Source organism: Bos grunniens, chromosome 13, assembly GCF_055505025.1.
Source record: "Bos grunniens cultivar Pamir isolate PY7600 chromosome 13, Bosgru_T2T1.0, whole genome shotgun sequence".
Classification (NCBI taxonomy): domain Eukaryota; kingdom Metazoa; phylum Chordata; class Mammalia; order Artiodactyla; family Bovidae; genus Bos; species Bos grunniens.
In genome coordinates, this window is record NC_141177.1 from 67,837,898 (window position 1) to 67,864,942 (window position 27,045).

The window sequence follows — 27,045 nt, forward strand, 5'->3', positions numbered from 1 at the left end:
TCAGGGATGCTTCCTTTAATGGCATAATGATTCAGTTACTCAGTTAACATTTCAGGGGCACTTCAGTCTACCTAATGGTGACCTTACAATGAAAGCTGCCCCATATTTGAATCCGGGGACCCCATTTTACCAGAGTAGGAACCGAGGTGTATGCTGGCAGCACTTATAGGTTTCTCACTGAGGGTCAGCAAAGTCAGGGTGGGTTTTTAAGCAGCTATTCCAGATTAGCTCATTTCCGTCAGCCAATCGTTTCATTTGAGTATCAATTCATTGAACACTGTCAGTTCCTACGCTACACCCACCTTGGGCCTATACCTGCTTCTCACCCTTTTATCTCCAGCACTTATGGCAATGGTTTACTTCTAGAGGCACTTAGTAAATGTTTGTTGAATAAATTTACTCAAAGATATCAGCAAAAACTGATAGGCAGTTAAAAGCATAAGGAGAGGAAACTTCCTTAGTGGCCCAGTGGTTAGGACTCAGCTCTTCCAATGCAGGGGACCCGAGTTCCATCTCTGGTTGGGGAACTAAGATCCCACAAGCCACGGGGCACAGACAAAAAAGCAAAGTAAATAAGTAATAAAAGAAGTACATAAGGGGAAAATGAGCAAATAGAGCAATGGGACCCAATGGCATTCCTAATGAAGAAACCTCCAGGAATTAGGTTTCCTAAGATACCAATGCCAATAATTTTATCTGACCTCAAGTAAGACTGAAAAAGAATAGCCTTCCAAAAACTGAGAAGCCAAAAACTAAGAGAAAATACTTTCAAAAGACATATCTGGTATAAGACTATCATCCAAAATATACAAAGAACTCTTGGAACTCAACAGTAAGGAAGTGAATGACTCAATTTAAAAATGGCAGAAGACTTGACTAGACAACTCACCAAAGGAGACATACAGATGGCAAATAAACATACAGAAAGATGTTCAACATCATATGTCATTCAGTTCAGTTCAGTTCAGTCGCTCAGTCGTGTCCGACTCCTTTCGACCCCATGAATCGCAGCACGCCAGGCCTCCCTGTGCATCACCAACTCCCGGAGTTCACTCAGACTCACGTCCATCGAGTCAGTGATGCCATCCAGCCATCTCATCCTCTGTCGTCTCCTTCTCCTCCTGCCCCCAATCCCTCTCAGCATCAGAGTCTTTTCCAATGAGTCAACTCTTTGCATGAAGTGGCCAAAGTACTGGAGTTTCAGCCTTAGCATGATTCCTTCCAAAGAAATCCCAGGGCTGATCTCCTTTAGAATGGACTGGTTGGATCTCCTTAGGGACTGCAAATTAAAACAATGAAATACTACTACACACCTATTAGAATGGCCAAAATCAAGACAATACCAAATGCGGGTGAGGCTGTGGAGCAACAGAACTCTCTCATTCATTGCCTGTAGGACTGCAGACAGCAACAGAGACTTTGGAAGTCACTCTTACCATTCAATCCAGTAACCACGCTCCTTGGTATTTACCCAAATGAACTGAAAACTTGTGTTTACACAAAAATCTACACGTGGAAGTTTACAGCATCTTTATTCATAGTTGACAAAACTTGGAAGCAACCCAGATGTCCTTCAGGCTAAGTAAATGAATGGCTAAGTAAACTGTGGTGCATCCAGATAATGTGATATTATTCAGCACTAAAAAGAAATGAGCCGTCGTGTCGTGAGAAGATGCATAGAGGAAACTTAAACACATGTTACTAAGTAAAAGAAGCCAGTCTGCAAAGGCTCACACACTGTATGAGCCCAACCATGGCATTTTGGAGAGGTCAAAACCATGCAGAGGTCAAAAAGATCAGTGACTGACGGAGGGAGGGGAGGGAGGGAAACGAGGAGGTGGATTTTTAGACAATGAAACCATTTCGTACGATCCCATAATGATGGATACATGTCGTCATAAACTTGTCCAAGCCGACAGAATGTTCAACACCAAGAGGGAACCCTAATGGAAACCATGGACTTTCAGTGACGATGACTGGTCAGTGGAGGTTCATCAATTCTGCTGCGAACCTGAAACTGCTCTAAAAAATAAAGTCTGTTTTTTAAAAAGAATAATAGCTTACAATGTTTTAAAAAGAAAAGTCAGGGAATTCCCTGGTGGTCCAGCGGTCAGGACTCTGTGCTTCCACTGCATGGGGGCTGGGGTTCGATTTCTGGTCAGGAAACTAAGATTTTGCAAGCTGTCTGGTGCAGCCAAAAAAAAAAAAGAAAGAAAAAAGGTCAATATAAGACTTGATTTTAGGTGTCTGCAGTTACTCTGCTTAATATAACCATATTGGCCTCTAAAACCTTATAGGGAAAACAATTCTATAGTATAGAATCATATTTTTATGCTTGATTTTTTAAAAATTAAACCTAACCTCAATAACGCTACTTTATTTTGCGATAATTTCAGGAAGATGTTGGAGAAAAGAATGTGAGAAGTAGGGATGAAACTTTTTTCTGTGAAGAAAACTACTGAGTTGATTCCAAAGTTACAGATTTGGGGGAGGCCTGTGGAAAGCATCATGTTTTATTTCTGCACCACAATCAGGGAGAGCCATTCCTTATGGAAATGGCTCTTCAAATGTTAGACACGGTATAACACGAGTGAGTTACTGTGCCCCAGGATCTGAAAATGCATGACCACAAAAAATCTTGTGCATGCATGCTCACAGCAGCATTATTCATCATAGCCTCAAAGTGAAGCAATCCAATTCCATCAACTCATGAATAGTTTTTAAAAAATGCGTTATATATCCATACAAAAGATTACCATTGAATGAAAATGAGGTAGTAACCTATGCTACAACATGGATAACCCTTGAAAACACTACGCTTTGTTTAAGAAGCTGGTCATAAAAGACCATATACCGTATGATTCCACTTCTATGAAATGTCCACAACAGGCAAATTCACAGAGATGGAAAGCAGATTAGTAGTTGCCACCAGTCTGGAGTGACTATAGATCCAGGGTTACTTTTGGGGAGATGAAAATTCTCAAATTAGACAATGGTGATTTTCAAACAACTTTGTAAATATTCTAAAAACCACTAAAACGTCCACTTTAAATGGGTGAAATTGTATGGTGTGTGAATTACATCTCAATAAAGCTATTCTATTTATAGTTTGACTCTTAAAAATGTAATTATATTACATCCAACTTTACTACTTTACTGATGAAAATATAAATTTAGAGTATATGAAGGATTTGCTCTACAATAGTTATACATTGTCCTATATACAACACTTTACAATAATATTCTTTTAATGTAGATTAAAAAATCAAGGAAGTATTACAAAGGCAACAAAAACAACAAGGACATAATTACATAATTTTGATACTTCACAAGACATAATTAGATTTTTCTATAAGTTAGACTAAACAACTACAGTAATATTTAAATAAATCCATTTGTTTTATACAAAAGAAACACCCTAACACAGTAGAGTCTTGTAATGTCTTGGTGAACACCAATTTGATGCTTTAAGATTTTAATGTGATGCTAACAAATTTTCAAACTCAGGCAAGTTTAGAAATGTCTTCGTATTGAATTCCTTCAACTCTGCGTCCTTTTAAAGGGCCCTACAAATTAAAATAATTGAAGAAGTGGTTAAAAACACACATGCACTTACAGGACAAGAAAAGGACATATGCTTCTGGATGCCAACGTGCCTTTTCACATCCCTAAGACACCATTAAGGTGGCTAACAGTTCTTCGTGACTCTGAATTTTAAAAAAGTACCCTATGGTGTCCTTGTCAGGAACTGGTCGTGTTTTCTTCATACTGGGTGGGATGCATTACCACTAGATGCTGTGCCGGAGACCTGCTGGCTGGTGAGTACCTCCTGTACCCCACCCGCTCCCCCTGGTCAGCCGTGGTGTGAGACGGTGCTCCGGCCCACAGAACGGACGGGTGGCGCGGGGCTCGCCAGGCCACACATCCTCCACACGCATCCTCCACAGGCAGCCCATGGACAGGGGTGGCACGGGGTTTGCCCAGGCCACGCACCCTCTACACGCAGCCCATGGACAGGGGTGGTGCGGGGTTTGCCCAGGCCATGCACCCTCTACACGCAGCCCATGGACAGGGGTGGTGCAGGGCTCGCCCAGGCCATGCACCCTCCACATGTACCCTCCACACGCATCCTCCACACGCAGCTTATGGACAAGGGTGGCGCGGGGCTCGCCCAGGCCCAGGCCACGCACCCTCCACATGTACCCTCCACACGCAGCCCACGGACAGGGGTGGCGCGGGGCTCGCACAGGCCACGCACCCTCCACACACAGCCCGTCTCGCTGCCCGTGATAACGGTGACACGGTGCAGCAGCGCGAGGATCTGAAGCCCGTCTCAGATCCTTCCTTTGAAGACAGGTCAGGTCTCACTCTTGTGAGCGGAACTGTCAGTGGACCAACTCTAAATGAATCAGCAATTTTACTTAAATATCAGATTCCTGAGATGAATTACTTTATTGATGTCACCTACCTTAAATCCTTTATGAAAGAAAGAAGAACACTGGAAAATTATTGATTTCTGTGGCTTTCCTCCATTAATCATGACTATACATTCCTCACTAATTACACTCTGGCAGATTAAGTTTATATTAGATATGAGGGGGAAAAAACAGATACAAAACTATACATATTATACATAATTTTATAAAATACAAAGATGGGGGAAAAACAGACTAAAATATTAATGGAGCTTACCATTTGCCTGGAGGCTTATGGGTAATTTTTTAAAGTATTTGTAGTAAATTGTAATTTTCAGCTTTTATATAAGGGTATTGCTGCAGACTGAATGTTTGTGTCCTGCCCCAAACTGATTCAATACATTACAATGTGATGGTGTTGGGAGGTGATGAGGTCACAAGGGCAGCGCCCTTGAGGATGGGATTAGTGCCCCTAAAAAGGGACCCCAGAGAGCTCCCCGCCCCTTCCAGCACATGAGAGAACACAGATCAGGACACAGACCCTCAGCAGACACCCAGCTCTGCCTGCGCCTTGGTGTTAGACTTCCGGCCTCCAGAATGTGAGCAGTCAATTTCTGTTGTTTCTAAAGTTGCCCTGTCTATGGTATTTTGCTATAGGAGCGTGAACAGATAAAGACAAGCATGTACGGTATTTCTTTTGTAATCAGAAGATAAACTGCTTCAGCAATGTCAGTTATTAAAGAAAACAGGCTTATACAGGAACTTCCCTGGTGGTCCAGTGGTCAAGAAGCCCTCTTCCAAGGCAGGGGCTGTGGGTTTGATCCCGCTGGGGAGCTAAGACCCCACATGAAGTGAAATTCATTCAGTCACGTCTGACTCTTTGAGACCCCATGGACTAGTCCATGGAATTCTCCAGGCCAGAATACTGGAATGGCTAGCCATTCCCTTCTCCAGGGTATCTTCTCAACTCAGTGATTGAACTCAGGTCTCTGACACTGCAGGAGGATTCTTTACCTAAGCCACAAGGGAAGCCCAAGAATACTGGAGTGGGTAGTGTTGGTTGCTCAGTCATGTCTGACTCTTTGCAATCCCATGGACTGTAGCCCAACAGGCTCCTCTGTCCATGGGATTCTCCAGGCAAGAATACTGCAGTGGACTGCCACTCCCTTCTAAAGAGGATCTTCCCGACCTAGGGATCGAACCCAGGTCTCCTGCATTGCAGGCAGATTCTTTACCATTTGAGCTGGAGTGGGTAGCCTATCCCTTCTCTAGGGGATCTTCCCAACCCAGGAATTGAACTGGGGTCTCCTGCATTGCCACCAGGACTTCCCTCGTGGCTCAGACGGTAAAGTGTCTGCCTACAATGTGAGACCTGGGTTCACTCCCTGGGTCGGGAAGATCTTCTGCAGAAGGAAATGGCAACCCACCCCAATATTCTTGCCTGGAAAATCCTATGGACGAAGGAGCCTGGTAGGCTACTGTCCATGGGATCGCAGAGTCGGACACGACTGAGCGACTTCACTTTCACTCCTGCATTGCAAGTGGATTCTTTACCAACTGAGCTATCAGGGAAGCCCGGATCCCACATGCCTTGAAGCCAAAAAACCAAAATATAAAACAGAAACAATAGTGCAACAAATTAAGTAAAGACTTTTAAAAATGTTCCACTTCAAAAAAACTCTTAAAAATAAGGGATATTTGGCAAAACTAATACAATTATGTAAAGTTTAAAAATAAAATAAAATTAAAAAAAAAAAATAAATAAGGGGTGGGGCAGCGGGGATGGGGGAACCTTACAGATTTCCAAACAGGAGCGAATACAAACAGAACACCCAAATTCATAAAACACAAAGTCAATGACAAAAACCATAGCACATTTTAAAAGCATTTTGAAATTTGTCTTTCTGTAAATATACTTACAGTTTCAATGACTATAGTAGCAGAAAAAGTCTTCTCATTGATGGATTCTAGGGTGCCTTCATTTCCTCTGTAGCCTCCATTTAAAACAAGGATTCTTTTTCCTGCAACAGAAAAAGAGTTAACACTTAATACAAAGAAAATGCCACTTTCTTACAGCCAAATATAACTGCTCTGCATCAACACAATGCAAGTTCTTAATCATTTATTATCTGTATGATTCTAAAGTACAGTTTGTAGATACTTTGATCACCATCACATTATAAGACTCCTCATTTTTTGCACTTATTTGTTAAGGGATGTTTTAATTTAAGACCAAAAAGCATAACATTCTTGGAGGGGATGCCCAGAGCCCGTAAGTAACCAGAAAAAAATTCAGCTTACTTTGTCTCTTTTTAAAATCACAAGATGGTTGTTAGTTTCATAAAAATGTAAACATATGCCTACTGAACCATTCTATCTCTAAGAATTTTCTCAGAAAAGAAATCTTATATCTATATAAAGATCTGTACATGAATGTTCATATAGCAGTTTTATTTATAATGGCCAAGAACTTTAAACAACCCCAGTGTCCATCGGTGGGTGACTGCTTAGAGGCTGGCATGTCCACATAATGAAATACTCAGCAGTAAAAATGAATACAGCACAGATGCACCAATATTATTCTGGATTCATCCGGAATAATGTGGATGAATCCAGAATAATGGATGAATGTGCTTAGTGAGAGAAGCCAGACAAACACAGGACACACGATATGATTTTATTTATATAAAATTCTAGAAAAACAGGAGCTAATCTGTATGATGGAATGCACACTAGTGGCTGCCTGGGGGAGAGCGGAGACAGAGCAGGGAGCAAAGGTTTGTAAAGGAAATGAGGAAACTCTGCGGGGGTGATGGACACATTCATCAACCTGATGGTAGCAATGGTTTTCATGGGAGTGGGTACGTGCTGTAACTTATCAATTTATATACCTTATACACGGATGCAGTTTATGTCAGTTACACCTCACTAAAGCTTTTGAAAAAAAAGTCCACAATTCCTAATCCATAAAATGAATTTTGTTTTAGGGAGAAAGAATAACAGGCTCTGATCTGATAAATGCAAGTTTGAGAGACTAACATTATCACTATGCCAGCAATGATAATACCATGAAGGGTTTTGGGTCAGAGGCAGACAACCTAACCACAGTGGCATTTACATTAGAAATGTGTAATATGCTTAAGGAACAGAAAATGCAAGATAATACTAACTTTTACTTTACTATCTCAAATGGCTAAACAAAGGCATTAATAATCATCCTAACATGATTGATTTTATCCAGATATGTCTATGATTTGCTTCTGGGGGGAAAAAAATAGATTCTAGGAAGGGAAAATTTATTCATGCCACAAAATAGCTTCCTCAGAGGACTGGTAAACATCCACATCACCAAGTCAAACAGGAGCTGGTTATAATAGGCGATTACATTTTTCTAAAGAGGAAACTCATATCTGGAATTATAGGGTAATGTCCAGTAGGAATGGAATCACTTATTTCCATGGTATATGTGTTAAAGGGTCTGCAGAGTGATTTACCTGGTGCTGGAATGACTGTCTCTAAATGAGTCTGGTCAAGTTTCAGCTTGTCTCCAGAGTCAATCATCTTTACGACAGCTGTGTATTTGTCAATTACTTCCTGTCATGTAAAACCAACACTTTAATAACAGAAGAGACATGCCAATATGAAGTCCAAGGACAGAAATAAATAAATGAAAACAAATGAAATTCTAATCAAAGAGTAAGAGCAACTTGTTTTAAGAGTAACTCCTTCTATTAATATCAATGGAGTTTATTTTCTAGAAGCCATATTTGATCAGGCTATGACCATGAACTCCTTATTGCCAAATTCAGACTTAAATTGAAGAAAGTAGGGAAAACCACTAGACCATTCAGGTATGACCTAAATCAAATCCCTTATGATTATACAGTGGAAGTGAGAAATAGATTTAAGGGCCTAGATCTGATAGATAGAGTGCCTGATGAACTATGGAATGAGGTTCGTGACATCGTACAGGAGACAGGGATCAAGACCATCCCCATGGAAAACAAATGCAAAAAAGCAAAATGGCTGTCTGGGGAGGCCTTACAAATAACTGTGAAAAGAAGAGAAGCGAAAAGCAAAGGAGAAAAGGAAAGATATAAACATCTGAATGCAGAGTTCCAAAGAATAGCAAGAAGAGATAAGAAAGCCTTCTTCAGTGATCAATGCAAAGAAGTAGAGGAAAACAACAGAATGGGAAAGACTAGGGATCTCTTCAAGAAAATCAGAGATACCAAAGGAACATTTCATACAAAGATGGGCTCAATAAAGGACAGAAATGGTATGGACCTAACAGAAGCAGAATACACAGAAGAACTGTACAAAAAAGAGCTTAATGACCAAGATAATCATGATGGTGTGATCACTCACCTAGAGCCAGACATCCTGGAATGTGAAGTCAAGTGGGCCTTAGAAAGCATCACTAAGAACAAAGCTAGTGGAGGTGATAGAATTCCAGTGGAGCTATTCCAAATCCTGAAAGATGATGCTGTGAAAGTGCTGCACTCAATATGCCAGCAAATTTGGACAACTCAGCAGTGGCCACAGGACTGGAAAAGGTCAGTTTTCATTCCAATCCCAAAGAAAGGCAATGCCAAAGAATGCTCAAATTACCACACAATTGCACTCATCTCACATGCTAGTAAAGTAATGCTCAAAATTCTCCAAGCCAGGCTTCAGCAATATGTGAACCATGAACTTCCTGATGTTCAAGCTGGTTTTAGAAAAGGCAGAGGAACCACAGATCAAATTGCCAACATCCGCTGGATCATGGAAAAAGCAAGAGAGTTCCAGAAAAACATCTATTTCTGCTTTATTGACTATGCCAAAGCCTTTGACTGTGTGGATCACAGTCAACTGTGGAAAATTCTGAAAGAGATGGGAATACCAGACCACCTGATCTGCCTCTTGAGAAATCTGTATGCAGGTCAGGAAGCAACAGTTAGAACTGGACATGCAACAACAGACTGGTTCCAAATAGGAAAAGGAGTTCGTCAAGGCTGCATATTGTCACCCTGTTTATTTAATTTATATGCAGAGTACATCATGAGAAACGCTGGACTGGAAGAAGCACAAGCTAGAATCAAGATTGCCAGGAGAAATATCAATAACCTCAGATATGCAGATGACACCACCCTTATGGCAGAAAATGAAGAGGAACTCAAAAGCCTGTTGATGAAAGTGAAAGTGGAGAGTGAAAAAGTTGGCTTCAAGCTCAACATTTAGAAAACGAAGATCATGGCATCCGGTCCCATCACTTCATGGGAAATAGATGGGGAAACAGTGGAAACAGTGTCAGACTTTCTTTTCTGGGCTCCAAAATCACTGTAGATGGTGATTGCAGAAATGAAATTAAAAGACGCTTACTCCTTGGAAGGAAAGTTATGACCAACCTAGATAGCATATTCAAAAGCAGAGACATTACTTTGCCAACAAAGGTTCATCTAGTCAAGGCTATGGTTTTTCCTGTGGTCATGTATGGATGTGAGAGTTGGACTGTGAAGAAGGCTGAGCACCGAAGACCTGATGCTTTTGAACTGTGGTGTTGGAGAAGACTCTTGAGAGTCCCTTGGACTGCAAGGAGATCCAACCAGTCCATTCTGAAGGAGATCAGCCCTGGGATTTCTTTGGAAGGAATGATGCTAAAGCTGAAACTCCAGTACTTTGGCCACCTCATGAGAAGAGTTGACTCATTGGAAAAGACTCTGATGCTGGGAGGGACTGGGGGCAGGAGGAGAAGGGAACAACAGAGGATGAGATGGCTGGATGGCATCACTGACTCGGTGGACGTGAGTCTGAGTGAACTCCGGGAGTTGGTGATGGACAGGGAGGCCTGGTGTGCTGCGATTCATGGGGTCGCAGAGTCGGACACGACTGAGCGACTGATCTGATCTGATCTGATGGTCCTTAAAGAGTTCAATTCAAAGTTTAGTTGAGGTTTTCACTTGGAAGGAAAAGGCTGGCGATCTTAGAATAAGTCTTTAAGACATACAGCGAGAGGAACAATTCTGCCTTGTTTAAATACATTAGGAGGGTAATTTATGCAGGCACAAGGGCTGGCTGCTAGCATGAAACTATACCTAGGAAAAGCAGAAGAAAGAAAAAGACTAGAGAGCTGATTTTTAAATTTTAAAATCCTAGGGCACTCAAGATAAGCCTCTCAGGTTAAACACAAGGAAGTCTTCCTTAGAACTCCGGGGCATCATTTCATTGCCTGTCAACAACAATGGGAATGCATAAGGTGTACTTGCTGAAGTTTTTTAAGACATGGCCATGGACACCTATACTATTTGCTCCAGTAAGAAAGCAAACCACAGTTTATACTATGGCTGGAAACAGAATATTTCTCCAACCATTGTGCAGTCAGCCATCAAAATCCTTAGACACACTGCTTCTGCTGCTAGGACTTGGTTTTTGAGGAGTATCAAGATGGCTTTCGGAGACGGTGATGGCACCCCACTCCAGTACTCTTGCCTGGAAAATCCCATGGACAGAGGAGCCTCGTAGGCTGCAGTCCATGGGGTCGCTAAGAGTCGGACACAACTGAGCGACTTCACTTGCATTGTTCACTTTCATGCATTGGAGAAGAAAATGGCAACCCACTTCAGTGTTCTTGCCTGGAGAATCCCAGGGACGGCTGGAGCCTGGTGGGCTGCCATCTATGGGGTCGCACAGAGTCGGACACGACTGAAGAGACTTAGCAGCAGCAGCAGCAGCAAGATGGCTTTACTCAGCCCCCCACCAGCTCTGTTCCCAAATTCCATCCCTAGCTTCACAGTCCTACCTTTACAATCCCCTTCTTCTTATGATACTTCTCTCCAAGTTTTTTGGTTATAATTTTCACTATGATTTCCTAGGAAAAAAAAAAGATGGAAGGAACAATATCAATTACCTTTCCTCTTTTGATACTATATTTTAAACCATTTTCTCCAAAAAAATCATAGTAAAATGTTACCTGTTGTCTAAATAAGACCCTTTGGAGTTGGAAGCCTTCCCAGCACAATGGCAAGACATTTTCTTAGTTATCTTTCATTTCTTCTTTCTCTTTTTAACTCAACACAGTTGGTTACCAAGAGAAAAAATGCGTATCTCATGGCTGATTTCCACAGTGAAGGTTCCCTGAAATCCAGCACTTCTACCTACCAATCTCAACTAGTCTAGGTCTTTCACAGATGGCCAAAACAGAAAATAATTCTAGACTTAAATTCAAGGGGTCCTTAGAAAAATTTGGCACTAAACTCAAGGCACATTACTGGTTCAAGAACAGGAAGCTACCTTCCAACAAAGGTACAATCAGGACTTTACAGAGCAGATGCACAGATGAGTCATTAAAGTTATAAATGTATCTCCAGAAATGACAGATATTTAAGAAATTTAGCCATTTATATCAAAGACCATTTAAATCATTCACTTAATAGCACGGGGCTCAGCGGTAAAGAATCTACCTGCAATTCAGGAGACACAGGAGAAGTGGGTTTGATCCCTGGGTCAGGAAGATACCTTGGAGGAGGGCATGGCAGCCCACTCCAGTATTCTTGCCTGGAGAATCCCATGGACAGAGGAGCCTGGCAGGTTACCATCCATGGGGTCTCAAAGAGTTGGACATACAACTGTATCAACTTAGCACACACATAAGAACACACTTAGATGTAAGAAGGCCCAGTGGGATACGTACAGGCTGCAGCCAGTAATCTGTCCGTGCAGTTCTTTTCTTCTCCTCTTCAATCTGAAGGACACATGAGACATTCCAACAATTGCCTCTTTAAAATATTCAGTTTATTTCTAATAACATTCTATGTAGCAAAAGAACTCCATAAAACACACTTCACAGAAGACTGATATAATGTGCAAGCTCTGATAAAATTTTCTGCAATTTATCTTTGATTGAAAAAAAGCAACTCTAAGAAAATAAGGAACAGGCAAATCAACTGACCAAGAAGATAAACAGCTTCTATCAAGTCAAACTGCAAGGCTGCCTGCCAATATCACACAGTCCCGCCCCTCCTTCCTTCCCCAGACTGTCATGAGACGGAAAACAGGTGATGTTTTCAGGGGTAAAAAATGTAACTCTTATGGACCAATCTAGGACAGTGTACTTGGGTATACAGTTTGATGACAAAAAGGAGCTTCCCTGTTTGACAAGGATGATAAAGCTGTCAAATGAAGGAGAAGGAAAACACATCCAAGAGAGATGTAAACAAAAGGGTGACCAAAAGGAAACATGCTAACCACCAGCAGAACTGCATCTCACACCTTTTTCTTTCTCAACTGCTTAGTTAACCCTATCAAAGGGAATGAACAATGCCATTCTTTGGTTGACCTGAAATTTCATTTTAATTCTGCCGACTTCCCAATGTGAACAAAGAATACCCTATAAACTTGGCATGTTATATTCTAAGCAGGTAGATCCAGCTTTCTGTTTCACTTAATTATATTCAAAATGGGCTCTAAGACTTCTGTGGGGCTGCCCCTTCTCTAACGTCAGATGCCACCACTCCAGTGCTCACTGGGCTCCAGCCACGTGGATCTTCCTTTCGAAGACTGAAGTAGCGATCTTCCCCGCCTCAGCTAGGGAACAAACTATCTCCCCACTCCCTGCCTTCAGATCTCCTTAGGGCTTCACATTTTGTGAATACTCATCCACTGGTTCACTTTGTCTGGGATATCTCCTTTGCTAGAGCAAAAGCTCCATGACATGCAGGGTCCATGTTTTTCTCCCTACTGCACACATGCAGGACCTTGCATGATGCCCAGCACATAACAGCAACTCTGCATGGCTTGAATGCTAGAATGAACACATCTCACAGTGTACACGCAATATGTTATACTTCAAGCTGTTCTGACTGCCCTGCGTTTTCTGTTTTTCCAATAATAGGGAAGACCAGTTTCCTCCTATCCCTTCGCAAATGAAGGGAAAAGGTTGAGGAGCCCGGAGAAAATGATGTTAAGAGGGAAAATAATCAGTCTCTTGAACCCATTTATTCTTTCTCTTCATAAATAACTTGAAGATTTCATAAATTTATTGATGAGGGAAGGTGGTGGGGTGAAAGGGAGAACTGTGTATTTAAGGATATATTAAGAACCTTCTGCAGAATGACTCCAGAATTTCAGGTAAATTTAAAGCAAAGGTATAGCTCTAAGTCAGATAATCACAGGTTTTCAATGATGTCACATAAATTTGGCTATCTGGTTTAATCAAATTAAAAATATGTCTAAATGTTCTCTTCCCAGCTAGGAGGTGTTAAGTGGAAGTTAAGAGGCCACAGAAGAGATCCCTGGAGGATGCCAATTTTCTGAGCCACCAAAGGTGAGCAGAGCTTTTATTTCTGGCGTCAATCACCACAATGGTCCTTCTAAACGAAATCTACTGACCACAATTTCAGGAAGAGTTCTGCAGACAGCAGTTGAGGCACCTACCTAGGGAGGTTCTGGCTCCACTCAGATGGAACTGCATCTGGGCTCTTCGCCCCTAATCTGGCCTGAGCACATTTTCCTCCCTTTGTATTAATCTCATAATTGGTGAAACTGTTTAACTCTCCTTGGTTGGAATCACATAGTTCACCAAATAGCTAGAGTGGACAAGCAGTTCATAAAGTTCACCTCCATGATTTCATCGAGGGCAGACTTCTTCTTCTTCTTCTCCTTTGACGGAGCCGAGCTCTGGGAGGACTCCTTCCGCTTCACTGATGCCACGGTCCCAATCGTTTTCAGGGCACTTGGTCCCAAAGAACTTGAGGGGAAGAGGAATGCGCTGTTAACAAAAACTGCAAACGTGCAGGCTTTATAATGGGTGAAAGGAACAACACAGAAGGAGCCTGTTAAACACGGTTAACTACAGATTAGTCAAACAATGACGGGCATGTCCCTCACGCATAGGACTGGGAGCACGGAGCCCTTCCTGTCCCTGCCCCAAGTCAGCGCCACTCTACCTGTGTGACCGTCAGGGACGACAGCATCAGCCTCAGGGCTGGGGCCACGAGGGTTTCTTTCTACTTCTGCTAGGACCCTCAGCAATTTTCCCTACGTCCCAGTTCCCCAGCTGTGAACAGGGATTGTAATGTGGCCCAACTTTAGTTGGACCGCAAGGATCAACCAGGTGAGAGGTTTGTAAGACAGCCAGCGGAAGTCCAGCACAGTGCTGCTGGTTCCACTTCTTTAAAACAAAGATTTCAACATTCAGTGTGAACTTTTTTATTACTCCCGATTGCCTGAGGTCTTCACAGCGCACATTCTCAACTTTTGAGTGCTACTATACAACCGTCACCACTGGCCCCAGAATACCATCCCTGATTTACTAGGTATACTTATCATTCTGAACAATTTGCTATTGATTGAGCCATGCCTGTCCAAGCCTCTGTAATTCTGCACATGCCTCTCTGTACCTAAAATAGTCTCTCCATTTATTTCCATTTGTCGAAATTCTTTAAGATCCATTCTTCATGAGACTTCATGGATTGTGTCCTTTTTCGAACTGCCAGAGCACTTTGGGGCAGGCACCTGGCTCCACCTCATATAAAACTCTTTGTATATATGATTCCTCTCTCATAGGAGGGGAGAGACTACATATATCCATATATATATACATATATATATATATTTTTTTTTTTCTCCCTGTGAAGTAGCAGTAACTATCTTGTGACTCAAATACATGCTCCATTAATATTTGCTGACTCACTGAACCCTCCCAGTCTAATTATTTTGTCGTATTTACAAAATATGAAACTGAGTTGTACTAAAGCTGTTACTTTTTCTTAAAACTAAGCTGAATAATAAACAAACCAGTTAAAAAATGGGCAATAAGTGATTCTCCAAAGATTATAAATGGCCAAAAAGCACATGAAAAGATCCTTACCATCACAAATCATTAGGGAAATGCAAATCAAAACCAAAATGAAACACCCTCATTAGGCTGCTACTATTAAAAAAAAACACAGAAAATAACAAATGTTCACAAGGATGTGGAGAAACTGGAGCCCCCTGTGCAAATGCTGGTGGGAATGTAAAATGGTACAGCTGTTGTGGAAAACCTTTTAAAAATTAAACACAGAATGACCGTATAATCCAGCAAATCCACATCTGGATAAACACCAAAAGGAACTGAAAGCAGGAATGTGAACAGATATTTGTACACTGATGTTCAGAAGAGCATTAACCACAAGCACCAAAAGGCGAAAACAACTCAAACGCTCACGATGGATGACTGGATAAACAAAGCGTGGTCTACATGTACAAGGGGACATTTCCATCGAGACTAAAGAAGAAAGAAATGCTGATCCAAGCCAAGACATGGATATACCTTGAAGATGTTGTGCTAAGTGAAAGAAGCCAGACACAAACGGACAAATACTGTATGATTCTGCTCAAATTCATAAAGACAGATGAGCAGAAGAGAGGTAACCAGGGACTGAGGGGAGGGGCAGTGGGGAGTTATTTTTTAGAGTGCAGAGTTTCAGTTTGGGGTGATGAAAGTCATGTAGATGGGTGGTGGTGATGGTTGTACCACAGTGTGAATCTACTTAATGCCGCTGAATTTATACCATTGTGATTAACCAAAAAAAACAAAACAAAACACCAAAACAAAACAACAATCAACAACAAAAAACCCTCTACCTAACAAAAAATTGAGTTAGGTTAAATAAGCATTGTGCTTCCCTGGTGATTCAGCTGGGAAAGAATCTGCCTGCAATGAGGGAAACCTGGGTTTGATCCCTGGGTTGGGAAGATCCCCTGGAGAAGCAAACGGCAACCCACTGCAATATTCTTGTCTGGAGAATCTCCATGGACAGAGGAGCCTGGGGGCTACATCGATGGGGTCGCAAAGAGTCAGACACGACTGAGTGACTAAGCACAGCACAGAAATAAGCATCATGTAGAATATGAAGAAAAATAGCAAATATGATCCAGCTCAAAAGATAAATTCCACCAGATACCGGTGTCCTCCTGAACACCTATCCATGTTTAAACCTCCATGACTAAAACTGAGTGCACCCCACATGACAAGCAGCACGTGCACATCTGACGGAAGAACACATGAGGCCCTCGAGAAAAGAGAACACGAAGGGTAGACACAAACACCCAACCACAGGCCATCCCAGGGCTTGACACACTGCAGCCTGAGGGCCAGACCCAGCCTGCTTTCATAAATGAGATCGAACTGGAACACAGCCGGGCTCATTCACTTACGTATTGTCTATGGCTGCTTCCTCAGTCCGATAGCACAGTTACGTGAAGTGGTGACAGACACACGGCCAACAAAGTCTAAAATACTCACTATGTGGCCCTTTACAGAAAAGGCTGGTCAGCTCCAGCTCAGTACCACACCCTTTAGAAGGGTAGGCAATTGCTACTGAGTGTCTACTAACGCATTTATACTTTACCAGGTGCTAAGGAGACAGCTGGAGAAGTTAAGTCTCTATTCTCAGAAAATCATAACAGAGCAGGTAAAACAAAAAGTGTATACCCCAGCTAACACAGTGGGCTATGATAGAAAAATAAATACTGCCATAGCATACAAAGAACCACTGAGTGGAGTCAGGGAGTAGTACATGTTTACCATGTGAAGCATTTTAATAAAACATGAGCTTTCCTCAAAAAACAGAATCAGTTCATCACAGACAAATAAGAAAAAAACAATTTCTAAGAAAAAAATCAATCAACCATTAAACAAAACAAAGAGAGATGAAAATGACAACTAGAAAAAATAACTCACAATCCTGCACCTTTTAAGATAGTCATCAACATTCCACCCAAACTCTCAAGTTCTAAGATACCTGTCCACATGGCTCACCTTGATTTGGAAGATGCTGCTCCTGAACTACAGGCTCCTTTATTCAGATTAAATGTAACTGGAAGAAAAGAACTGGTATTCGATATATATTTGGGGAAAATTCTAGCAAAACATCAGGTAAATACCACAAAGAAGCCACACAGAAATTCATGGACATTTTGAATAAATGAGAGCTGGAATGCTCCTACCCAGAGATTATAAACTCCCGTAAAATATACTGAAGTGGTGCTTACAGAGCAGGGAGAGATCTTCACTGGACAGAGCATGTGGCCTTGACCCCTTCCCTGCTCCGCCTCCCCTCTCCCTTTGGTAACAGGAATCCCATCTTGTTTCGGTGTCTGAAGGCCTCACACATGGCTTGGAGGATGCTATGGTCTGAACGGGTGTGTCCCCTCCCAAATCTAAACGTTGAAAACCTAACACCCAAGGGGATGGGACTAAGAGGTGGGACCTGTGGGAGGGGATAAGTATGGTTCTTTGGTCTAAACCAATCAAAATCATTCCATTTCCTTTCCCAGTGACTGTTTTTGAGGGGGGACACAAGATACAGTCTGACCAATGACATTCAAAAGGAAACCTGCTGCTAGGAAGAAGGTCTTCTAGGAAAAGCTTACTTGCTCATAGGGGACTCCAGAAGAGAAACAGGCTCTCTGTTTTCCTCTGGACAGGCTGGGTCTGCATATGATGGCTGGAGTGCTGGCAGCCACCTTGTGTCCAGCTGCTGACAGTGCGACATCCAGAACCACCCTATCTCTGGGAGTCGGAGTCTTGGTATGGCAAAGTATTTCCTTACCGTTTAGGCTAATTTTACTCAGTCTGGTTATTCATTGCTGAAGGCATTCCATCTAATTCATTGTTATCACCTTTTCATTTTACTAATGAGAATAAAGTAGTCCAGGTAGATAATATGTCCTATTCCCAAACATGTTGCTAGTTTTTGGCAGGGCCAATATAAAAGCATCCATTTTCAAACAGGAAGAAAAGTACCTTTTTCTTCATCATTTTCTCTGCTTAATTCCGTAAAAACAGGGACTTCCTTAAAAAAAAAAAGAGTTCGAAGGTTTGGTTCACAGTGCATTTACTAACAATAAATATTCAAGAGCTCTAAATTATAACTCACTATCTAAAACAGTTAAGGTATTATATAAGAGATTACATGTATTGTAAACATCTTCCAATAAAGACATCCTATGGGGGGTGTGGGAGGAGCTGGAAACAAGCCACATGCTTCTCAATAGGAAAACGGATAAACACTGTTATAGTCATAAAATGAAATGTTATACATCAATCAAAAAGAAGAGCAGCACTAATGGGAAAGGACATGGTGAATGACACGCACAGAACGTTATGTTGAGCTAAGGAAGCCAGACACAAAGAGAACATACCATCAATAAAAATAAATGAATGCATGAATACATAAATAAAAAAGACAGCATACTAGATGATTCAATTCTTACAGAGTTCAAAGACAGGTTAAACTAACCCACAATTAATAATAGTGTGTTGGAACAGTGCTTCCTTCTCTGGGGACAAGGGGTCCTGGTTAGGAATGGGCATGAGGGAACCTTCTAGGATACTAGAAATGTTTAATATGTTCATGTGGGTGGTAGCCACATGGACTATCTACTTATCTATAGTTCGATCAACCCATCCATTCATCTCAAGACACATACATACGTAAAAGTTGATGGAAGTGTAACCGTAAGATTCATGCATGCCATACATTTTATGCATGCTGCATCACAATAAGAAGCTTTTAACAATACTCAATGGCTAGTAGTTCCACATACACACAAGGCTGTGTTTTCCTGCTCTCACACACATCTAGTATACAAGCTCCTTGAAGCCAGGGATTTTCATCTTCTCTCCACTACTGGATCCCCAGTGCCTGTAAGAACGCCTGGCACACAGAGGTGACCAATAACTATCTGCTGAAATAAGTGCTTTGATCTAGTTATTCTAATGGCTGAAACAATTTTATCACGCCTTCCCTCCCCGTTCACCTGGGTTTGGCCCAGGAACTCCTCAAGACTTCTCAGCCTGGGGGGCTGTATCTGCCTTTAAATAATGTTGCGTCACCCCAGGCTGGGGCAGGCACCGGCCCTCTGTGTCCCCACACACTGTGGTCTTCCCCAGCACTGCATTAGCTACAATTAGTTGAACTGACTTGTTCACGTCTTCACCTTTAGGTACTGACTCTATTTTAGGGATGAGGAAACAGGTTTAGAAGATTACACAGTTACATAAGCATGTGAAGTCAGGAAGTGACCCAGCTTTGTCTCCACTCCACAACCTGGGCTTTTATACCAGGCCACGCGCTTTCTCCTACAAAATGTGGTTCAAGGCAAATAAGTGATTGTGCTTCTTCAGACCTTTGTCTGCTGCATCTCTGGATGATGCCCACCTGCTCTTTTCCTTCCAGACCTCTTCTCACTTGTTCTTGAATAAACTTGGCAGTTTTTTCTTCATCATCAAGGTCCTGCTTCTTCTTTTTCTCTAGTTCCAGCTGCCGGCGGATTGTTTCAGGGTCCCTATCTATATACTGAATATACCAGCCTTTTGGTGTCTCATCCACTTTGCACAAACCTTTAAAAAAGTAACCAATACTATTAGTTTTGTACACAATCAAAGCTGAAAGCAAATATAAATGTGATCTGTCTACAGTAATTACTCATTCATTCAAGTATACTCATTCAAACATGTTCAAATACACAAATTCATACAGTATGTGAATTTTCCATATTTAAAGTTACTGACATTTAGATTTTAATTGGAATACGTTCTAGAATTTTTAAATAGAAAAAAATATTATTTTGGTTTTTGACTAGGTTGCGCCAACACATTGAAAGAAGGGAAACATTAAAAAATGGATTATCCTGCTTAGTAATTATTCAACTGTCTCTAAGCATTTAACATCCACTGAGTACATGATATTCCTGCTGACTTCACTAGCAGAAAACTTACCCCCAAAATGGAATAAAGAAACACACTGAATAAGTAATACAATAATAAAAGAAATTTCTTCATCTTTTCTTTTCCTGAACTTTTTATCCTATTAGAAATGGGAAAAGAGGCAGCAAATTTAAAAATTGCCTTAACAAGAGTTTGTGAAAGTGAAATGAATGTGGGGGAAAAAAACTGGAAGAAGACAGGTACCTCTTGGTTGATATTCAACCTAATGATTGGATGCTTCAGTGATAAACCTTGGCATCATCAAGAGAATGGCTCCAGACGCCCTTACACGCCCGCAGTGTGCAAAAGCAACCCTGCAGGAGGCACTCCTCTCCACCAGTTTCTAACTGACCTACTCAACCTCTTTCCCGTAAATTTACACAGAAAGTGGACAGAGGAGTCTGGCAGGCTTCCATCCACGGGGTCACAGAGTTGGACACAACTGAGCAGAATACAGGACCATCTTCTCCCTGCCCACGTGCAGCCATGGAACAGCCGTTCACATCATGTCTTGTTCTCACCTTCTCTGCCCAGCCACTTGGTAAAATCTGTCAGTGTCTCCCACTGTGTGGCGTTCATGTGGATGTGCTCCCGGTGGCTGATGTACTCATTGTAAACAATGTTGTTGTGAACCCTCTTGGTGCCTGAGAACAAAATACAACATGGCAGACCCTGAGCAGATTATTAGATTACAAAGTCACTGAGTGCACAAGACTTAAGGTGCTTACCAAAGCGTCTCCTGAGAAGTTCTAGGAAGTCATTTCGGAATTCCCTAATAATGCAAGAAGGGAAAGCATTAAGGTAATTTCTACAAATATACAGCATCATCTTCCTGAAATTTAAGCCATCATACAGTTTGCATGAGCAAATGATATGTGAAATATCTACGTGAACATCTGTTGTGAACCTTTAAACATTGAACGAGGGAAGAATCCTGAAAGATTATAGCTTTCAACAATTAAAGTTAACAGTTGGTTTGGAGGTGAAACTTTGTCTTGGTGAAGCAGGCACAAGGTGACCATGGGTCTCTGGAGAGGGTGCTTCATGAAGTTTCACGCTTCATGAACTCTCAGTAAATGTGGTGTAATAACCCCATTCTATCAATAACAAAACTGCCTTTTCCATGTGAAGTTGGCACTTAATGCGTCCCTCTGAGCTACGCACAATGTTAAGTGCCAGACAAACATAGGTGAGTAAGATACAAACCCTCACCGAGGTCACAACCTAGCAGAACCATCATAGCCATAACAGAAGCTAAACTGTTGCTTGGCTAAGCTAACCTGAAAAAGAGATGTAATAAGATACCATGTGAACCTTGAGGGAGATACCAAGAGGCAGAGGCAATCTTTAATCTGGGTGGTGAAGTACAAATACAATTTTTACAGATGAAAAGGAAAAGAAGGCTGCTCCCAACCCCAACCAGCACAGAAACATGAAAGCATCACTTGGAATTTGAGAAATGACAGACAGGCAGACAACAGTTACTTCAAATTAAATATTCAGTACCTATTCTTCTCAAAAATAAACAAATGAGCCTTTGATATCAAGGAAAACAATTGACAATATTTGTTGCCAATATAAAATCTCAGCTTCCAAGTGAAAACAGAAATTTGGTAAACTAGTATCCACCACCATGATTTGACTCGCTTCCTAATACTTAAAGGTGTTTCTAAAGCACTGACCGGCATTAATGAGGAAGATGTTATGACAATGCATAGTAAAACGTATCACCGTTCAGAATTTCAGAATACCTCTCTACTGAAATAATAATAATATTAATAATTAACGGCTAATATTAATCAAGTACTGGGTACTCTTCTAAACACTTAAAAATATTAACTCATTTAATCTTCACCTATGTGAGAGTTGGATCATAAAGAAAGCTGAGCACCGAAAAATTAATGCTTTTGAAAAAGACCCTGATGCTGGAAAGGTTGAAGGCAGGAGAAGGGGACGACAGAGGATGAGATGGTTGGATGGCATCACCAACTCGATGGATGTGAGTTTGAGCAGGCTCTGGGAGTCGGTGAAGGACAGGGAAGCCTGGCATGCTGCAGTCCATGGGGTCGCAAAGAGTTGGACACGACTAAGCAACTGACCTGAACTGAATCTTCACATAAACCCTATGAAGGAAAGACAATACTTGAGAAGATACAATATCTATAGATAAACTCTGGAAGCTCAGCCAAAGTCACTCAGCTCCTAAGTGGAGAGCCCAGGTTTGAAGGACTTAAAAGTCAGGCAGTCTGATTCCAGAGCTGTGCTCTCAGCCACAGCTATTTTAGAATGAAAGTCAGTTTTTCATTATGTTTGATGTGGAAAGAAGGAAAGACTGAATCATGAGAAATACTTTTTTTTTTTAACAATTCCACACAATGATAAGTTGTCAAAAGAAGACAAAAATGGAGCACAAAGTTAATGCAGCTATCACATTAATTTGTAAGGAATAAACAGAGCCTCTAATATATAAAATATTAAGCATCTCTTAAATGTCCAACTGAATAAAGCTTATGAGATAAAGATGGTGTTGAGTTACTTACTCTGAAAAATAATCCATAAACTGCTGAGGATTTTCTGAAGCCAGCAACAGCTGTCTCTGATGAGATTCAGACATACAATGACACTTAAAGCCATTCTATAAAAATGCAAAGGCAGTAGTTAAATTCTGATTTAGGTCATTAAAAGTATTTAATTAATAATAAATAATAATAATTTAATAAATAGAAAATAACAATTTAATAAGTAACATTAATACACTTATTAATAAATCAATAAGCAATTAAACCATAGATAACTGCTCTTTGATGATAAATTATAAAAAATAATCAAGTCACTGGCTGTAGCACCCTATTGTTTGTTTTTTTTTAACTTCATAAAACTGAGTTTTGCAACCTTGCTAATCAAAGAAGAATCCCAGAAGGTTAAAGAGACAGAAAAATGGCACTTTAGAAAACAGACATTAGCAAAAAACATTACATGGCACAGTAACGAAGAGTGATTTCATGTTTTGACTCTAACAAATTGCTATTGGGCACCTGCTTCATACAAAGTGTTAAGCAAGCATTTCGAGGAATATAATGAAGTAAAATGGGTCATTAGTGAATTTCCATTAGGGAAACTATTATATTTTCACTCACTTTCCTATACTTTACTCCTATACTTTAGCTCATTACCCAAAAGACACTACTTCATATTATACATAATCTTTATCATACTAAATCTGTATAGTCTTCAGATGATTTAAAAAAAAAATGCAAGTTTTGGCTTTGTATCTACGCTGCTTAGCATCTGAACCTAACTTGTCACTAGTAAGAGACATGAGAAAGTGCCTCTCCTGCGTCTCCCCATCCCGGGAACGGCGCCGTCCGGACCCTGCACCCAGTCCAGGACGCAGGATGCTGCACCCCAGAGGCCTCCATCTCCATAGCACTCTGTCTCCTCAGCCCTCCTAATGACTCACCCGGACTCTCTGCTCAACCCCCTTCCCACTGTCCTGAGTCCAATCTCAATCTTGCTTAGAGTAGCTTCTCATCTTTAGTCATCCACAGACGCCTACACAATTTTTGCCAGGACCCAGTTTACAGAAACTACAAGGGTTAGAGAAAGAGGACAAAAGACAACCACAAGCAAACATAATGGTTAAAAGGGAGTCCTCCAGGATCACTGCCGGCCTGGTCTCTTCAAGTCAGTGTCAATAAAAACAAATGGGGGAAGGAAAGGTGCTCCATCTCAAATTGAAAACTGAGAGAGAATTAAAAGTCCTAATATACCACACCACTGAGACTTTTAGGGCAGTGAAACTATTCTGTATGACACTATAATGGTGGATATTAGTCACTATACATTTGTCCAAACCCACATAACGCTCAACACCAAGAGTGAACTCTAATGCAAACTAGGCACTTTGGTGCTAATGATGCACAAATCGCCTCACTGACTGTCACAAAAGTACTATTCTGCTGCACCATGCTGACGGTCTGGAAGGCTGTACATATTGAGGGCAGGGTGGGTAAGAGAGATCTTTGTACCTTTCAAAAAATGGACTTCATTTTTGCTATGAACCTGAAACTGCTCTAAAAATAAGTCTGTTTTTTTTTAAAAAAGTTCTAATAACTAAATCCAATGTATTGCTTTTGACTGGATCTTGGTTTAAAAAATAACTGGGGTTTTTTGTTTGTTTGTTTTTATTTTTATTTTATTGAGGTATAGTTGATTCACAATGTGTTAATTGCCACTGTGTAGCAAAGTGATTCAGTTATACATACACTTACATTCTTTTCCATTATGGTTTTATCACAGGACACTGAATACAGTTCCTTATGCCAAAAAAAGTTTTATACAGCATTCATGGGAATAATTGAGAAAATGTGACTATGCAGTATACACAAGGTGATATGAATAAATTATTTATTTGACTGCACTGGGTCTTAGAGTTGCAGCATATGGGATATATTTTTCCATGTGGCTCATGGACTCTCTAATCACAGGCATGTGGACTCCAGGGTTTGGGGGCTCAGTGATTGTGGTGCATGGGTTTAGCTGCTCCGTGGCACATGGGATGTTAGTCCCCCAACCAGGGATTGAACCTGTGTCCCCTGCATTGAAAGGAGGATTCCCTACCACTGGGCTACCAAAGAAGTCTCCAAGAAATTTTCATTAATTTGTTTATGTGTCATGACATATATTGTGACTATGTAGAAAAATATCCTAATATTTTAAAGAAGCATATTTAAACATTTCTGGAGTTTAAATGGATGAAGCACAAACTGGAATCAAGACTGTCGGGAGAAATATCAATAACCTCAGATATGCAGATGACACCACCCTTATGTAGATGACATCACCCTTCGCACAAAGTGAAGAACTAAAGAGCCCCTTGATGAAAGTGAAAGAGTGAAAAAGCTGACTTAAAAACTCAACATTCAAAAAACGAAGATCATGGCATCTGGTCCCTTCACTGCATGGCAAATAGATGGGTAAACAGTGGCAACAGTGGCTGACTTTATTTTTGGGGGCTCCAAAATCACTGCAGATGGTGACTGCAGCCATGAAATTAAAAGATGCTTTCTCCTTGGAACAAAAGTTATGACCAACCTAGACAGCATATTAAAAAGCAGAGACATTACTTTGCCAACAAAGGTCTGTCTAGTCAAAGCTATGGTTTTTCCAGTGGTCGTGTATAGATGTGAGAGTTGGACTATAAAGAAAGCCGAGCGCCGAAGAATTGATGCTTTTGAACTGTGGAGTTGGAGAAGACTCTTGAGAGTCCTTTGGACTGCAAGGAGATCCAACCAGTCCATCCTAAAGGAAATCAGTCCTGAATATTCATTGGAAGAACTGATGCTGAAGCTGAAACTCCAATACTTTGGCCACCGGTGCGAAGATCTAACTCATTGGAAAAGACCCTGAAGCTGGGAAAGACTGAAGGCAGGAGAAGGGGATGACAGAGGATGAGATGGTTGGATGGCATCACAGACTCAATGGACAGAGTTTGAGTAAACCCTGGGACTTGGCGATGGACAGGGAGGCCTGGCGTGCTGCAGTCCATGGGGCCGCAAAGAGTTGGACATGACTAAGTGACTGAATTGAACTGATTTAAACATTTAGAAGTGAAATATCCCGATGTTTGTAATTTACCTTAAAATATTTCAGGGAAAAGGACACAGCAAAATACTTCAAATGTTAAATCTGGGTAAAGGGTATACGGATTTCCCTGTACTAGTTTTCTGTGTGAGAATTTTACTGTGAGTAGTAGTAAAGAGAACCAAAGAGAAATGAAAGAGAAAAACTGTTATCAGTGTCATTCAACATTGAGTTCCATCTAAAGTATCTCATCCCTCACTTGCAGAAACACTGGATTACATTATTCCAAGTGTCCACTGTTCTTCCTTTCCTACCCAATTCAACATCCAGAGAAAAATAGGATCGCCTCACTAGCCTGCGGTCAATTTTTCCAGGTGCTTTTATCATCCACCTAAATAATGGGAAAAAAGTGCTCCACAGCACAGTCTACAAAGCTTCTCAATATCTGCCCCTCAGCCACTTTGCACATAATTTACTCATTTAAAACTCAGTCTCATGAGAACGGACAATTACTAGTCTCACTTTTCAGATAACTAAACAGGTGGAGAGACAGCAAGTAACTTGTAAGGGAACACAGCTCCGCCTCCTGGTTCTGACTCGAGAGTCCACATGTCACCCGCAGAAAACATCCCAGACCTGGCACGTCGCAGGCGCTCGACAAAGGCTTGTTAGGTGACTAGCTTGCAAGGGCTTAGTTCTGGTCTGTACCCTGATTATGTCTAAGAGCCTAGCCAAGTCTGAGACGGTGTTGTTATTCCAGGGCGTCCAGCGCCGCACGGCTCATCCCGAGTTTCGTGACAGCCTGACTGACGTCGCTTCTCAAAGGGGATGCAAAACCTTTTCATTCTTTATTCCTTTTGGGGTTATAACCTTTTCATTCTTTATTCCTTTGGGGGTGATCAGACTGAGGAGAAGGAGGTGTCCAAAGCCGGCTTCTCCGCCAGGACGGGGGGTTGAAGGAAGTACAGCCCTACTGAGTGGAGTCCCGGGCTCGCCCTGCGCAGCCCCCACGCCTGGGGGCGGGAGACCCAGGCGGTCGCCGCGGCGTCTGGCACCTCAGCCTGCATACCCAGCGGGGTACCGCCGGAGAGGCGCGGGGGTGCGCGCGGGGCCACCCCGCGCCCGCTTACCTCGTCCCGGCACTGCTTCTGGCACATCTGGCAATACCAGCGCAGCTTCTGAAGCCCCTTGGACTTGATCCTGTTGGCGATAGCCTTCGGGGTGAGGAAATCTGACTTCCCCATCGCGACCACCACAACACCCTTCCGGGGCCAGCGCCTAGACGACCGGAAGCGGAACAGGGCAAGCGGG

The 27,045-nt window shown here is 41.7% G+C and overlaps 1 protein-coding gene across 3 annotated transcripts; it reads right to left on the reverse strand.

Annotated features, from left to right (window-relative positions):
* On the reverse strand, positions 1–27,033 carry KIN (Kin17 DNA and RNA binding protein). 3 transcript variants are annotated; one of them, XM_086334831.1, is made up of 13 exons: positions 26,865–27,033; positions 22,692–22,786; positions 20,880–20,923; positions 20,673–20,795; positions 19,604–19,785; positions 18,187–18,235; positions 17,200–17,257; positions 14,013–14,142; positions 12,088–12,138; positions 11,197–11,265; positions 7,910–8,009; positions 6,336–6,436; positions 1–1,279 (listed from the first exon to the last, which is right to left on the reverse strand). In XM_086334831.1, the coding sequence occupies exons 1-13, from the start codon at positions 26,976–26,978 to the stop codon at positions 965–967; spliced, it is 1,431 nt and encodes a 476-aa protein (XP_086190957.1). In that variant the 5' UTR covers positions 26,979–27,033; the 3' UTR covers positions 1–964. The 3 variants fall into 3 exon arrangements, with proteins under 3 accessions (XP_086190957.1, XP_086190960.1, XP_086190958.1); XM_086334834.1 differs by having other exon boundaries at positions 1–2,185; XM_086334832.1 differs by having other exon boundaries at positions 1–3,566.
* Between the last annotated feature and the right edge of the window lie 12 nt (positions 27,034–27,045).

What these genes read in the sequence shown, in the direction of transcription:
- KIN (XM_086334831.1), bottom strand. Translation starts at nt 26,978, where the DNA reads ATGGGGAAGTCAGATTTCCTCACCCCGAAGGCTATCGCCAACAGGATC. An exon ending in TTTATGGATTATTTTTCAGA is followed by an intron (nt 20,924 to 22,691) that starts GTAAGTAACTCA and finishes TTGCATTATTAG; the next exon opens with GGAATTCCGAAATGACTTCC. An exon ending in CAGATTACTGGCTGCAGCCT is followed by an intron (nt 11,266 to 12,087) that starts GTACGTATCCCA and finishes TTTTTTTCCTAG; the next exon opens with GAAATCATAGTGAAAATTAT.